The following is a 15,602-nucleotide window of genomic DNA, read 5'->3' on the forward strand; positions in this document are numbered from 1 at the left end:
TATTCATGTTTAAAAGATAGAGATAAGGAATATAAGAATTGAATGTGGAAAGTTAAAATACTAGAGTTAAATAACATGAAACATATACTAGAGCGTAATGGAGATTTCATAGTTGAAGATTTTAAAAAGAAGACACAAGATGATAATGATGATGATGATGATGATGATGATGATGATGATGATGATGATGATGATGATGATGATGATGATGATGATGATGATGATGATGATGATGATGATGATGAATGAGACTAATTTATTTTTATCAAATTGTCATTGTCAAAAAAAATTCTTTAAAGTATAAATAATTTATTGAATTTTGATAAAATTAAAAAGTTGTAATAAACATGAATGCTTATGAAAACAATAAAACGAAGAGCAAAACTTTTATAATTTTTTAAGTTTTGAATAAAAAAAAAAAGGAATAAAGAAAAGTAACTTTGTTTCAATCTTAGAAACTGCTTAAAAACTCCTTTTTAAGTGAAGGTACTGTGGTGTGACCTAACAAAGTCCTATGCTTTAGGAAAGTCCTAATTTAAGAAATGACAAATTTCATATATATAAAATAAACTTTTAGAGAAAAAAATATAGTTAATTTAACTAACTAGATATCTAGTTAAAATAACTAAGTTATTTCCCCCAAATGTTTATTTTATATATATATATGAAACTTGTCATTTCTTATTTTAGGACTTTCCTAAAGCATAGGACTTTATTAGGTCACACCACGATATTTTTAAACATAAAAAAAAAAAAAAAAAAAAAATGAAAGAAAAAATAAACCTTCTAAGAACAAAAGAAAAAAATTAAGAAAAAATATCAAATCTACATGCAAAATATATAAAAAACTTTTTCAAAAAAAAATTTCCCAAATATATATTTTAGTTTCTTAATTTAGTGGTTAAAATGAAAATCTTTTTTAAAAGTATTTATTTACAAAACTTCTTCAGCCGGCAGAAAGAAACTTTCATCTGTATGCAATACTTCTTGAACAGAGCAAAGTGTTGTAATTCTATCACCATCATCTTTAAGGGTATCAAAACAAAATGTCTGTATTTGTTTATTAGTAACACTTTCACTGTTTGATTGATTAGCATCAATGGATTTTTCAGTCATCACATCAGCTGAATCATCAAAAAAATCTTTCACATGATCACATTCAATTGAAATTGAAATGTTTTCCTTACTACTTTCTGATGAAGCAGAGTGAACAGATTTCTGATGCATATCATTTTCAGAAGTTACATCTTTAGTTTCTTTTGATTCTTGATTATTGAATTGATCACTTATAATAACAGAGTCATTGATCAAAACATTCTTTTCACATCTTTGGGAACATGGTAGATGAACAACTGTTTCCAGTGTAGCCTCATTTTCACACTGTGCAGACAAACAAAAAGTAATAAGTTAAAGGATTTACACTTTGTTCATATGAAAAAAATCTTAATGTTTTGGATTGTATCTGCTTATGAAAATCTAAATGCTAATTGTAAAAACACATTAGTTGAAAGAGATCAAAAACAAATCCAGTAAATTGATACAAATAATATCAGCTACAGGTAATTTCCTAATTTTTAAAATCATAAATCCATCTGTCAGTTTCTTACTATTGCAAAAGCAGCCATTATTGAAAAATGTTTAAAATTACACAACTTATTATACTTAGAGGATTAATAACATACCACATTGTAGAGAAAGTTAGGTGAACTTTTGTCAATAGTTAATACATGTTGTAGACTTTGTCGCCTAATTTTTTAAGATAACAACATTTTTTATAAATTAGTGAAATACAAACAGAATAATAGTAATAGCATAATAACATTATCATAAATTATACATAATATACATAATATTATTGATAAATATGAGTAAATAAACCTATCAAAGTTTATGATTTCATGAGATATTTGTTTCAGCTTTTTAGCATATTCTGTTTCTAAACTATTAAACAAATCCTCAACAGACTTCGATGAAGTCAATAATGGCTCTGGTTTAGAGCTGACACAACACTTTGAATGTACCAAACAGGTTTTACTAGAAACATTTAAGTGGCAAGTGCATTTGTTTATTTGTTGTTTGCAGAATAAACCTATTGCATCATTATTTCCTCTCAAATCACAGTGGTCTTGTAAATCTTTATGTGGTTTCCCAGCTACAAATAGAAATTTAACTTAAATTAACACAATTCTGTTTTTAATTAAAAATACAAAAATATTTTAGAAAATTGTTATCATATCAAATGAAAACCTTTGTTAGCAATTCCTACATTGGTTTTGGTGTCTTGGAGTTGTTTAAATAATGCCTCATTTAATGCTGTTTGTATTGCTTCATCCTAAAATTTTTTTACTGCAATCATAAAAATCATGAAATCCAAACTTATTAGTGATAAGACCTTTATATCTTTCAACTTAAAAAGAAGAATGACGTAACCATAAGATGAAAAATGTTTACATATAGCATTGGTAGAGCTGATACAACTATTGCAATAGTTTAATATAAAGATGTAAAACTAATGGAGTTTTTTTAACATAACAAAATCAAATTAACACATGTTAATTTATAAATTAAATACAAGCCTTGGCATAATTAATTGGTAGCATATGGAGCTTGTTGTACACATCAACAGGGGCATTGTAGAATAAAAGGAGTTGAACAATCTCCACAAAATTCCATCTGGAAATAAAACACATTTATTGATCTTTATGACCCTTACTTATACAACCTAAAATCTTTTCTTTCTATATTTCATAATCTATATTAAATAAATGATCTATTTTCTTTATAATTTTCTGTAAGTGAATTAATCATGGAAAATTTAAAAAAAATTTATAAATTTTATTTAAATTAAATTATAGTTACATTTTATGTTAATTGCTATTTTAAACTGTAATTATCTGAATTTGTTGACCAAAATAAACCCAGTATATTACACAAATATCCAATTGATGTAAAAGAATTAGCATTATTTTCTTAGAATTAAATCTTTTCAAAAAACACAAACCTGCAAGCATCATGTAAAGGTGTATTTCCACGCTTATTAACACTTCGAACATTTGAACCTTTCTAAAAAGAAAATCACACAAGTTCAGTTTTTTTCATCATAAAAACTTTCAATAACATTACTTTGCAATAAATTGAAACAAAGATTAAAAACTTGACTAAGCATCAAACATTCAAATTATTGGAACCTGCAGAAGTAGTATGGCAGGTCCTATATGACCATTAGTACAGCAGAAATGAAGTGGTGTATTTCCATGAATATCTTTCACATTAGGTTTTGCTCCTTTCTTTAAAAGCAAGTTCACACACTAAAACAGATCAAGTGAAAATTTAATATGACAAAATATTATTTTTTGTAATTCTACTAAAGACACAAATTTCTTTAAGCTTGAATTTACAATATTTCAATGTTATTAAAAATGTAAAGATAAATATTGCATAGAGTTTTGTACTTTAGTACAATAATGACCCAATACTTATGACAAGCTGTTTTCAAAACTTCTCACAAACAAAAACCACCTTTGAACAACTTTGATTGTAATTGTAATTTTGGGTGCAGATTTTTATAGTGATTGTAATTTTTGTTAGAATGATGTCATCTAACACAGCCGTTACATTTATTGTAATTACGGGCCATAAAGTTTTTATTCAATTCTGTAATAATACGCGTGTTAATATGGCCGCTTCTTTATGTTAAGAAATATATTATATAAATTATATTAGTATTCCTCCATCATGAATAACCCCAACTTAACAGGTTATGGGCCCAGAAGCCAATATCAAAGTTTATTGTTTGATGGAGATGAAAGAAAGTTTGAATTATGGGAAATAAAAATATTAGGATACATGAAACTTAAAGGTTTAAAAGATGTTTTTACTGGAACCCAAAGAGTCAATGACGATGAAAACGAATTAGCGTCTGCAGAACTAATTCAATACCTAGATGAGAGATCGCTTTCATTAGTAATGAGAGATGCTCGAGATAAAGGAAGAGAAGCATTCTCCATACTTAAACAACACTATGCTGGTTGTAGCAAACCAAGAATTATAACATTATACAATCAACTTACAACGCTTCAAAAATTGAATTCGGAGTCAATTACTGACTATATAATAAGAGCAGAAACATCAGCAACAGCATTGAGATCTGCAGACAAAATTGTAAGTGATTCACTCCTTGTAGCAATGGTCTTAAAGGGATTACCAAATGAGTATAAATCTTTTATTGTGGTTTTAACACAATCAGAAACTGTTAAGTGCTTTCAAAAATTTAAACAAGCACTTAGAAACTTTGAAGAAACTGAAAATTCAAGAAGTAATCAGGCTGAACCAAATATAAGCAGTATTATGAAAAATAATGTTAAATTTAAAAATAAAAATGTTGCAAAATGTTATACATGTGGTCTTCCAGGTCACAAATCTACAAACTGTTATAAAAACAAAGAAAGAAAATGGTGTAAATTGTGTAAATCAAGCACTCATAATGACAAATCTTGTCATAAACAGCAACAGGAAAAAGATAAAGCTAAAAAGTTAACAGACCAAAATATTGATCAAAGGTATGTATTCAAAGTTGATGAAGGAAATTTGCAACTTTCATCTGAAAATGAATCATTCCTTGTTGATTGTGGAGCAACTACTCATAGTTAATATTAATAAATATTTTGTTTACCTTGATGAACATTTTAAACCAGAAGAACATTATATTGAGTTGGCTGATGGTACAAAAACTAACAATGTGGCCCAAAAACGAGGAACCATTTCAGTAAAATTAACTACTGAGGATGGAAATGTTGTTCAAGTTAAACTAGAAAGTACTTTATTTATACCAAGTTACCCCAATTGTATATTTTCTGTTCAAGCTGCTGCGCAAAAAGGTGCAACTGTTAACTTCAAAGGTAATAAAGAAGAATTGATTGCTAAAAATGGGACAATATTTCCAATATACCAGAAAGGTAGATTATATTATCTACTCAAAACTTCAACAAGTATAGTTAGAAAAGAAAACATTGATACATGTCATAAATATTAGGACATTGTAATTTCGCAGATTTGAAGAAATTAGAAAAAGTTGTTGAAGGTATGAAGATTACCAACAATAAAAGTAATTTTTGTGAAACATGTACTTTAGGAAAGCAAACAAATATACGTAACAGAGAACCTGATATTAGAGCAACATATCCATTTGAGTTAATATACAGATTTAGCTGGGCCAATTGTGCCAATTGCAAAGGAAGGATATAAATATGTTATTAGTTTCACTGATGATTATTCAGGATGTTTATTCACTTATTTTTTAAAGCATAAATCAGATGCTGTACATGCTACAGAAAAGTTTTTAATTGACATTGCCCCATATGGTAATGTAAAGACTTTCTCATTTAAAAGCGATGAGATTGACCCATCTGTGTTAGTTGAACTAGAAGTGATAATGGAGGTGAATATATTTCAAGGGAATTTCAAGAACTACTAAGAAAGTACTGTATTAAGCATGAGCGTACTTCACCATATTCTCCTCATCAAAATGGCAATGCCGAACGAAACTGGCAAACTTTGTTTGATGTTGCCAGATGCATGCTTATTGAATCAAAGTTACCAAAATTTCTATGGGTGTATGCCATAATGACTGCAACTTATGTTAGAAATCGTTGTTATAGTAGTAGACTTGAAAACACTCCATATGGAACTATCACAAAGACAAAGCCAAATCTTTCCAAATTACATATCTTTGGAACAATATGTTACCCCTATGAAAATGATAGTAAAAAGTTGGATCCACATAGTAAAATTGGATATTTCATCGGATATGACAGAGAAAGCACTTCATACTTAGTATACTACCCTGAAACAAATGATGTTCTGAAACATAGATTAGTAAAGTTTACTGAAAATTTTAGACTTATAACACCTAATGATATCCATGAAGATCAAATCAAAAACTCACACCAAAAATATCAGCATCAACCTACCGAGCTACAACATACTAAAAACTGTAGGAACCCAGAAAGAACTAGAAGACCACCAAAATATTTAGATGATTACATTATTGACAATTCTGAAAATAATGATTACATTAAATATATTGACTACTGCTATTGTGTAAAAGTACCCACTTCTTACAGTGATGCCATCCAAAGCGAAGAAGCCTGTAAGTGGAAGAAAGCAATGGATGAAGAAATAAAATCGTTAAATGAAAATGATACGTACACACTTACTACCTTGCCAAATGGTAAAAACCTAATGAGGTAGATGAATTTACTCAATGAAAGGTGAACCAGATAATCCAATATATAAAACTCAATATGTAGCAAAAGGTTTCACTCAAATTGAAGGAGTAAATTACTCTGAAACATTTTCACCCACAGCTAGAATTGAATTGTTAAGGATAATTATGAATCTATCTGTACATGAAAATCTAATCGTACACCAAATGGATGCAAAAAGTGCATATTTACATGCTCCAATAGAATGTGAAATTTATGTCTCACAACCACCTGAAATGAGTTTTACTCAATCTGAATCCAATCCATGTGTTTTTATATACAATAAAAATGATTCAAAAGTTATTATTTTAATTTGGGTTGATGATATTATTATAGCCACTAGTTCCACTAAAGACATGAACTATTTTAAAGAAAGACTTAATCAAAAATTTAAAATGAAAGATTTAGGAAAAATATCAAATTTTCTTGGAATAACTTTTGTTCAAAGTTTTGACAAAATAATTATGAACCAAAAGGTTTACCTCAATAATGTATTACATCGATATGGAATGGGAGATTGTAAACCTAGAAAAACACCATATGAAACGAACCTAAAATCATATGATGAAGAGCTACAAAACGAAATAAATACAAATAAACTTTATCGTGAAATGGTAGGAAGTTTAGTTTATGCAATTATATGTACTTGCCCTGACATTAGTTTTGTTGTCACAAAATTATCACAAAATTTGTCGAAACCAAATAACAGAGATTGAACAATGCTTAAACATGTTTTTCAATATACAAAAGGTACTCTGGACTATTCCTTAACTTTTAGAAAAACACAACAAAGTATTAGTTTGAATGCATTTTGTGATGCTGATTGGGGAGCATCCTGTGATGACCGAAGAAGTATTACTGGTTATTGTTTTAGTCTTTACCAGAGTGGACCAATCATAGCATGGAAATCTAAGAAACAAGCCTCTGTTGCTCTGTCAACATGCGAAGCTGAGTATATGGCAATATCTGCCACATGTCAAGAGGTAGCATACCTTACCCAATTCCTGAAGGATTTATCTGTAAAAATCACTGAGCCAGTGAATGTCAAAAGCGATAACCAAGGTTCAATTGCTTTATCAAAGAATCCAGTGAAACATTCACGTTCAAAACACATCGATATACAATATCATTTTATAAGAGTTTCTTCATAATGGAAAGATAACTTTGGAATATGTACCATCAAACGAAAACTTAGCGGATATTTTTACGAAATCATTTAAAAAGTACTCAATGAAAACATTTAGAGATATTATATTTGGAACTTGACTTTTTCGTAAATTTAGATTTTGACATCATGTGGGGGTGTTAGAGTGATGTTATCTAACACGGCCGTTACATTTATTGTAATTACGGGCCATCAAGTTTTTATTCAATTTTGTAATAATATGCGTGTTATTACAGAATTGAATAATGGCCGCTTCTTTATGTTAAGAAATATATTATATATATTATATTAGTATTCCTCCATCATGAATAACCCCAACTTAATAATTTTCTGGTAGTTTTAAGTTAAAAACTAGATGTTAGAAACTAGAGCTGGTTTATAAGAAACTCAAAAAAATTTGTAAATATCTAAAAAGCCTTTCTTGAAAAATTGAGAGCAATAACCAATGCAAGCCTTCCTATAGATGATAAAATTATAGTAGCTGTTGTAAAAACTTACCATTTGTAAAAAAATCAAATAAATTGATATTATTATGAAAGTTTATTTTATTCAAACCTCAATGTTATTGTATTGACATGCCAAATGTAATGCAGTGCGCCTGTTAGCATTTGTGTAAACATTAGGATCTACTCCAGCCTCTTTCAAAAGTAGACTTACAATCACTTCATGACCACGTATTGCAGCTATATGCAAAGGTCTAACTCCCTCAGCATTACTCATATTTGCATTACATGTAATGTTCATGTTGACAGACTTCTATGGTGAAAAAAAGTAAAAGATTTTTTAAGTTTTGAGGTCAGCAGCTATTTAAATTTGACTTCTAAAAGATTTACAATTGTTATGGGATTAACTGATACATTTACTTCCAATATCAATTTTCACATAGCATTTATGATAATATAAAGTAATATAAATAACACTAAGATAAATAAAACTAGCATAAACACAGGTCAACAAAATTTTTCAAGTCATAAATTTGAGAGTTGTTTTTTGCTTAATTGGGGTTTTTGCTTTCAAAAATAGCATCCATTTTTACATATCACAACATATATTTATTCTATAGAATACAACTTCATGATGTGAAGTATAAAAAGATTGCATGGTCAGGTTTATTAAAGCATATTGCTCAAAACCTTGTTTGATGTCAAACAAGAAATTAAGAAATAAAACAGTAAAAATAGTAAAAATTAACATATTGAATAACTTATTCATTGGAAACGGAGGAAAAATGATTTTTTTTTACTAGCCTTGTTCTAACAGGCCAGATTTCCTGCTTCAAATGTTTGCCCTTAGCTCAGCTATATTGTAAACCAAAAACATGGATATTTTGTATATTTTAATTGTTAACCAAGTAAAAAGTTTAAGATACACAAAAATGAATTGTACAAAATCAAATCTGGATAAATCTAACACTTTTATTATGTTTCTAACACTTTTATTATAGGATATATCAAATGAATTTATGGAGTAACACACACTTTAGGTTCTATTTATGAACACCCACTATTCATTTGGATCATTTTGTCTGACACTGATTGGATTCAAAAGTTCTGCTTCATCATAACAGTGGATAAAATCATTGACATATTCTTTTTCCTTTGCATAAAAAAATCACACTCTGTTGGCCTAAAAAGCTAGAAATAGAGCTAAAAATTTTCTTTTGATGATTGTTTGATTAATGAATATATACTTGATTCAATAAAACTTCCAAATAATAATACAAGCATTCTAAATAATATAAACTTTTAAAATGTTTCTTGAAAGAAGCTATAAATACATGATGCCTATAGACTGACAGCATAACTTTCCTTTGAATGAAGTACAGTTGAATACAAAGAAAGTTAACTAAACAAAATAGAAAAGTTTGATGATAAAAAAACCTTCAAAATTCATAAAGTTTAAAATATTGGCAGCAAATTTGATTTATTTTAGAGTGCATTTTCACATTTAGTTTACTTTATTCAAAGTTCAAAAAAGAAACGTTTGACTTGTTAAAAACAGCATATCTATATTTGAAAATAATTTTTCCCATGCCTATGAATTGATTCTAAATCTATCACAGAGTCATTCAATTCTGCATAAACAAAGCTCTTAGATACTGTCAACAATGTGTTTAAAAAATCTGCACAATAAATTTTTTTAAGGACTGACCTATAACTTATCATTGTCGTTTTCTTCTTTTAGTAAAGAAAGCTGTAAAAAAACAGGTATAGGTATTTCATCTGAATACCCATTCAGATGAAAACACCAAGTGGACTGCTGAAGTCTTTGTTTTTTCAATAAATTTGACATAAGTCAGCTATGGTTTTTTTGCTCTCATCATACTATTGGCATTTTAGTTTTAGTTCCTTTTTTCCATTAGCATAAATTTATAAAGGACCCACAATTTATCCTGCCTTTAAATTAAAGTAAGCAGTGAATGCTCTTTTTACAAAATTATTAAATTTCATCCTATGACTTAGTATTGTAAAACTTCCACAATCACGAAAAAAAACAATTAGGACAATTCAAACATTGTCTAGGAGTTAATGCCATGCTGATGGTTTACAGGGTTATTTAAAAAATATGACTAGATATCTTATACCTGCTTTGTCCTTATACTAATAATTTAATAGTGAAATGCAAGCTTAAATTTTGCAAAATTGTGTCCAATGTGGACCTATTTAATAGAATGGAAACTTGACATGATTGACAAAAGCTGATGCCATTTTTGATGCAAATTTTGACTTTAAATTACTTCAAAGTAGTCCTAAAACTTAAAATAACAGAAAAAAAAGTTTAATTTTAGTGACCTGTGTAATCAGTAGCAAAAAAGAAATGAATAGCAATAAGCACATATAGCATATAAGCACAATATAATATATAAGCATATATAGCATATAAGCACATATAGCATATAAGCATATATTAGGTAACATACTTTTTGAAGTATAAGACATTTGTTACACTGACATAGAGGATGACATAAGTGTTCTTCAATAAAATCGCTGTCTGTATCATCTGGATTGTGGTTTTCATTTAACAACCCTAGTTTCTGGCGGACCTTTAAAATAAAAGTAATTTTTGTCACAGTATGAACAATAGAAGTGCAAAAATTTTTTTTGATGTTTGGTGAGAATTATTACTTTTGTTAGAAAGCAGAAAATCAGACATAAATATTACACAGTGGCTTTATGGTAAGTTTTTTTAGGTTCTGTATTTTTTGCATTAACATAAAACAAACATAAAGATAATAACATCAACTAAAAAAAAAATAAAATGTAATAAGTATGCATATTTGTATTTAATGAAGAAAAAATGCTGGTAAAGCTTTAGTTGCAAAAATTTCTTAAAATGAAAGCAGTAGTATAAAATCAATAGAAAAAAGTAAATTTAAAAAATATTAAAGAAATATTTATATTTACAAGAAATCAATAAATTGAAAAATACTATACCAAAGCTAAGTTACCATCAGCTACAGCTTTCATCAGGTGAGAAAACTAAAAAAAGAAATTATCATAAAAAATCTGAAAATATAAAGAACACCATACAAAGTTTAAGGATTTAACAAACCTCAAGGCTCTGTTTTGAAGGGTTAGCAACATCAAAGGATTTTTTCAAATGAAAATTTGGTGGGCAAATTTCATCTAAAGACTAAATAACAAAACAGTTTGTAAAACTACTTGCTTCCCTTTTATTGACTTTTATTTTATAAGAAAATTTTACTCACTGGTCCTTTGTCATTTTGTGTTCCCAAAGGTTTAGAAAAAGCATCATTAATTTCATTGGATTTATTTGAAGCTTGTGAAAACACATCCAATACCTTAATGAAATAAAATATTTCTGAGCAGCAGCCAACAAACAAATTTTACTTTTTAAATTTAGCACTTCTTTTAAAAAGACACATTTACTCAAAGTGGTTATTGTCTAGTTTATAATAGAATACTTTGACATAATAAAATATATGATTACCTTCACATTGAGAGCACAATCTTTAGCAGTTTTATTTTCTTTGTTCAAAATATTTAATGAAGCTCCATTCTTTACAAGCAGATGTACCAAATTACCTAGATCATGATAACTATCAGAATACAGTAACATACCAACTTAATAAGTAGTAAGTTATTTTGAACTTTTCAAAAATAAAGTGCTTTCTTGCAATATAATTCATAAATAAACTACTGCACAAAGTTACTTACAGAAACCCCATCTGCTGGCGATATGCAATGCTGTTTCATTATTTTCATTCAATGCATCTATATTGAGTTTAGACTTTGATCTGCTTTCACATTCTGAAGAGCACAAGAATTCAGCACACTACACAAAAACAATTTAAAATTTAATGATAGTCATGTTATTGATGATGATGTTGATGATGATGTTGATGATGATGTTGATGATGATGTTGATGATGATGTTGATGATGATGTTGATGATGATGTTGATGATGATGTTGATGATGTTGACAATCATGATATTGATGATGAGAGCAATTATAAATTGATTGTAAAATAAATAAAACAAAATATCAAGAATACCACTTCATGGCCATGAGAAACAGCAAGATGAAGTGATGTATTTCCATCATTGTCAGACGCATTGATATCAGCCCCATAGTGAATCAAAATGACCTTAAAAAAAAGTAAATAATATTTAAATTAAATGACATAAATATTTTTGGATAATAACTATAAGTTGACCCATGAAATAGCACATACTGCAGCATTATGATGGCCACGCTGACAAGCATAGTGCAGAGGAGTACACCCATGATAATTAGTAGCATTTAAAATTGCACCTTTCTTTATTAGTTCATAGAGTATTTCTTCACAACCTAAAAAAAAGGTATTTTGAGGTTAATCATATTGATTTCATTTGAATTTCAATTATTATAATTGTTAAAGATCTTGAGGAGCTTTATAATTTTTAAAGATCTTGAGGAGCTTTATGATTTTTAAAGATCTTGAGGAGCTTTATGATTTTTAAAGATCTTGAGGAGCATTAGTAAATATAAAACATTCTCACACTTTACATATTAATGAAAATTAATTTGTAAACCTTTCTTAAAAAAAAAAAAAAAAAAATTATTTTACTGGATGGTGTTTTCTTTTTTACTGCCCTTATGTTTGTCGAATGGTTCCTTCAATTATTTCTGATTTTAAAACGATTAACAGCTTACAAGCACACCCATTTTTTAATAAAAAATGGGGTTTGATTTATGAAAAATGAACTATTTGATATAAATTTATGCTTCATTAACTGAGAGAATCTTTATTGAAGACACAAACACTTAAAAACTAATTTAACTTTAAAGGAAATCTTTTTTAAAAATGTCACTGCTGAAATTTTCTCTAGATTAAACTATAAAAAACATAATAAAAGCTTTTATTGGATGTCCCCAAAAGCATATTTTTGTCCCAAAATTATGCTTTTGGGGACAACCAATAAAAACTCAATATAATACATAACCCTAATTTTTCTTATCATCAACAAAGAATGAAAACTATATAAATCAAGAGAAAAAATGAATGCTTTTGTGAAAAAACCTTTATGAAAAATTGTGCTCACCAAATTCAGCTGCCTGATGAAGTGCAGTACATCCTAAAGCATCACGAGAAAAAACAGTGACTGCAGCTGGATCATTGCGCTTACTAGAAAACAAATTCTAAAAACCTAGTTCCTTTTCCTAAAACTTTTTTCTTTTTCATCAACAAAACTTTAAAAAAATTTTTTTCAAAATATATAGTGTTTATAAAAACAATTAAAAGACTAACACTTGGTTTAACTACACATTGCTAAAATGTAAATTAAATTGAAATTAAAAAGTAATTTTTTTTTTTACAACACTAGCAAAAATGATTATTAGATTTATATGAAACTAAAGGTCTGTATGACCAAAATTGCACAGGTTATGTTTGAAATGTGTAAACAGAATAGCACCTCTATTCTAAGGTACCTCCTCTAAAAACTTATTCTTCAATTTAGGAATTGTTACATTTCTAGTTCAATTGTAAATTTGTCTTGCACAATGCCCAGAAACATTTTATTGGTCTTTGGTTTCAGCTGATGCATTTGTCTCCTTTTTTTGTGCATCTAGATCATTGTACACAATCTGTGCATAATGTAAGTTAGCCATATCTGGCTAGAAGATTACATCATGATCTTGTTTCAGTTTGTTTTTAAATAGAACTAGATGCTGCTTGACACACTTTTCCAGGTAAATATGCTTGGCATCACTAATATGTATGCAAAAACAGCATGCTTGGCAGGCACTACTTCTATATTTAAAAAAACAGCCTAAATGATTACAAAAATTACCAACTCTGTTGGTAATTCTTGTATTAAATTACTAAATATTGCATTTATGCAAATAGCAATATACTGTTTAGTTTTGTAGTTAAAATGCTATGTTTTTACTAAATACTTTCAAGAGAGCTTTGCTTTAGTAACAAAGATTCTTACTTTAGGATCATCTTTTCACATGAATCACATGAGCATAATGGATGACACATTGATTCTGTAATTTCTTTCATTGTTGTAGCACTATCATTTATTAACTTTAGGACTGCATTTAAATTGCCACCTCTGATGTACTTAAAATACAGAATTCCAATTATTTTTTACTAGTTACCATTTTTATTGAACAAATTTATCAGTTTTATCCAAAAAGTTATAAAAAATAATTTAAAAGTTCAAATATTTTTTCAAAAGAAGTTCAAATATCTAGTTTAAAGAAAAATTTAAAAGTTCAAATAATTCACAAAATTTTAGTGTAAAACTTCTGTTAAAAGAAACTAATTTGAAATTTAGATAGCTAAACAGATTTGATTAAAAAAGTACATCCATCAATATACAAAAATAACAATTACTTCAAAAAAGTCATCAACTGGAGAAGTAGTGGTATGCTTTTCACTGGAATCCATTCTTTGAAAAAGACTGTCAACAACAATTAGCCTCTAAAAAAGAAATTTTGTGAAGATTAGAAAAAAATAACTTTAAATGACTACTCTTTGAGCTCAATCTTTTCTGAATTAGAAGTTTGAAAGATATTTATACTGCTCACTGTAAATAGAATATTTTTTAGTTTGTCCATTCAATCTCCCACTATTTAAAGGGTGTTACAATAGTTTGGATTGATGTTAAGGTGAATTTTGTGCTCTTCATGATTTTTTCGCCTTGCATAATTGACCAACCAAAAGTGGCAAAATTACTAAAAGATTCCAAGAAACTGGATCTGTGGCAGTTGTTAAAAAGCCAGTATCTGCTTGTGCAGGACACTCACGGGAAAAAATTGCTGCTGTGAGAGAGAATGTGGCCAAACACCTCTATACAATATAAAGCACAGGAATTGCACTTGTCCACAACCACTTTGCATTGATGAAAGATCTGTCATTACATGCATAAAAAATTCAATAGATGCAAGATGCAAGGTGACTGACCATTTCAAGCACAGTACATTTGCTGATTGGATGCACAAACAAAAAGAAGTGAACAAATTTTATACCAAAATTCTTTTTCAGCAACAAAGCACTTTTCACAAAAACCAATGCATCCACAATAAGTTACTGTGTGGTGTGCATTTTGTGCTGAAAAAATGATTGGACCCATTTTATTCTGGAAGATTGGATTGCACCCATTTTCTTGTAACACCCTGTATCAGCTTTAACAAACTGTTTTGTCTTAAGTCTTATTCTTAAGATTTGTTAATTGAATAATTTATAATAATTTAATACTTTAGTGACTAATTTTTCTCATTTATTGTTTTGTAAATTAAAAAAAAAAACTGCTTTAAGACTATGAAGATGACTTACAACATTTTTTAAAAACTTTAAATATTAATTTGATAATATTTTAATATGATGCTAAAATGCTATCAATAAAATTAAGTTTACTTGAGCATGAGTCATAAAAACAACATTGTCCAGCTGACCACTTCTTACATGTTCAATAGCGGCCTCCACAGAAGATAGATAAAACCTTCATAAAAAAAGAAGCAAAATGTTCTAAGATTTTCTACTTTCTTTAGTTTTTTAAAATTTCATTTTAAGATTTATGGATGATCTATAGAAAGCTTTAAGTATATTTACTGTAGCTTAATACGCTATTTTTATAAAATAGCATTATTTATACAACTGGTAATATTAAAAATATATAAAATATACCAGATTTAAAAACTAGAGTATAAAAGTACATAT

The 15,602-nt window shown here is 28.2% G+C and overlaps 1 protein-coding gene across 4 annotated transcripts in view; it reads right to left on the bottom strand.

The window, feature by feature from the left end:
• Positions 1 to 789: 789 nt before the first annotated feature.
• Positions 790 to 15,602, bottom strand: part of LOC145181792 (ankyrin repeat domain-containing protein 27-like) — a 28,151-nt gene continuing 13,338 nt past the window's right edge. For 2 of the 4 annotated variants that reach the window (XM_090071194.1, XM_090071193.1), the window contains exons 15-34: positions 15,300 to 15,384; positions 14,277 to 14,363; positions 13,870 to 14,000; positions 12,976 to 13,058; positions 12,126 to 12,241; positions 11,946 to 12,038; positions 11,607 to 11,724; positions 11,380 to 11,474; positions 11,138 to 11,230; positions 10,981 to 11,061; positions 10,863 to 10,907; positions 10,349 to 10,471; positions 7,984 to 8,184; positions 3,189 to 3,308; positions 3,002 to 3,063; positions 2,577 to 2,673; positions 2,248 to 2,332; positions 1,879 to 2,152; positions 1,683 to 1,746; positions 790 to 1,380 (exon numbers count right to left, since the gene is read on the bottom strand). In XM_090071194.1, the coding sequence (XP_089927320.1) occupies positions 934 to 1,380; positions 1,683 to 1,746; positions 1,879 to 2,152; positions 2,248 to 2,332; positions 2,577 to 2,673; positions 3,002 to 3,063; positions 3,189 to 3,308; positions 7,984 to 8,184; positions 10,349 to 10,471; positions 10,863 to 10,907; positions 10,981 to 11,061; positions 11,138 to 11,230; positions 11,380 to 11,474; positions 11,607 to 11,724; positions 11,946 to 12,038; positions 12,126 to 12,241; positions 12,976 to 13,058; positions 13,870 to 14,000; positions 14,277 to 14,363; positions 15,300 to 15,384 (2,500 nt within the window). In that variant the 3' untranslated portion in view covers positions 790 to 933. The remainder of the gene's footprint in view (positions 1,381 to 1,682; positions 1,747 to 1,878; positions 2,153 to 2,247; positions 2,333 to 2,576; positions 2,674 to 3,001; positions 3,064 to 3,188; positions 3,309 to 7,983; positions 8,185 to 10,348; positions 10,472 to 10,862; positions 10,908 to 10,980; positions 11,062 to 11,137; positions 11,231 to 11,379; positions 11,475 to 11,606; positions 11,725 to 11,945; positions 12,039 to 12,125; positions 12,242 to 12,975; positions 13,059 to 13,869; positions 14,001 to 14,276; positions 14,364 to 15,299; positions 15,385 to 15,602) is intronic. The other 2 variants (XR_016446778.1, XR_016446777.1) reach the window with 1 other exon arrangement.

The sequence above is a fragment of the Hydra viridissima genome, unplaced genomic scaffold (genome assembly GCF_058129835.1).
Source record: "Hydra viridissima isolate aposymbiotic clone 2 unplaced genomic scaffold, HvirCarnegie_v1 scaffold_14, whole genome shotgun sequence".
In the NCBI taxonomy this organism is placed as follows: Eukaryota; Metazoa; Cnidaria; class Hydrozoa; order Anthoathecata; family Hydridae; genus Hydra; species Hydra viridissima.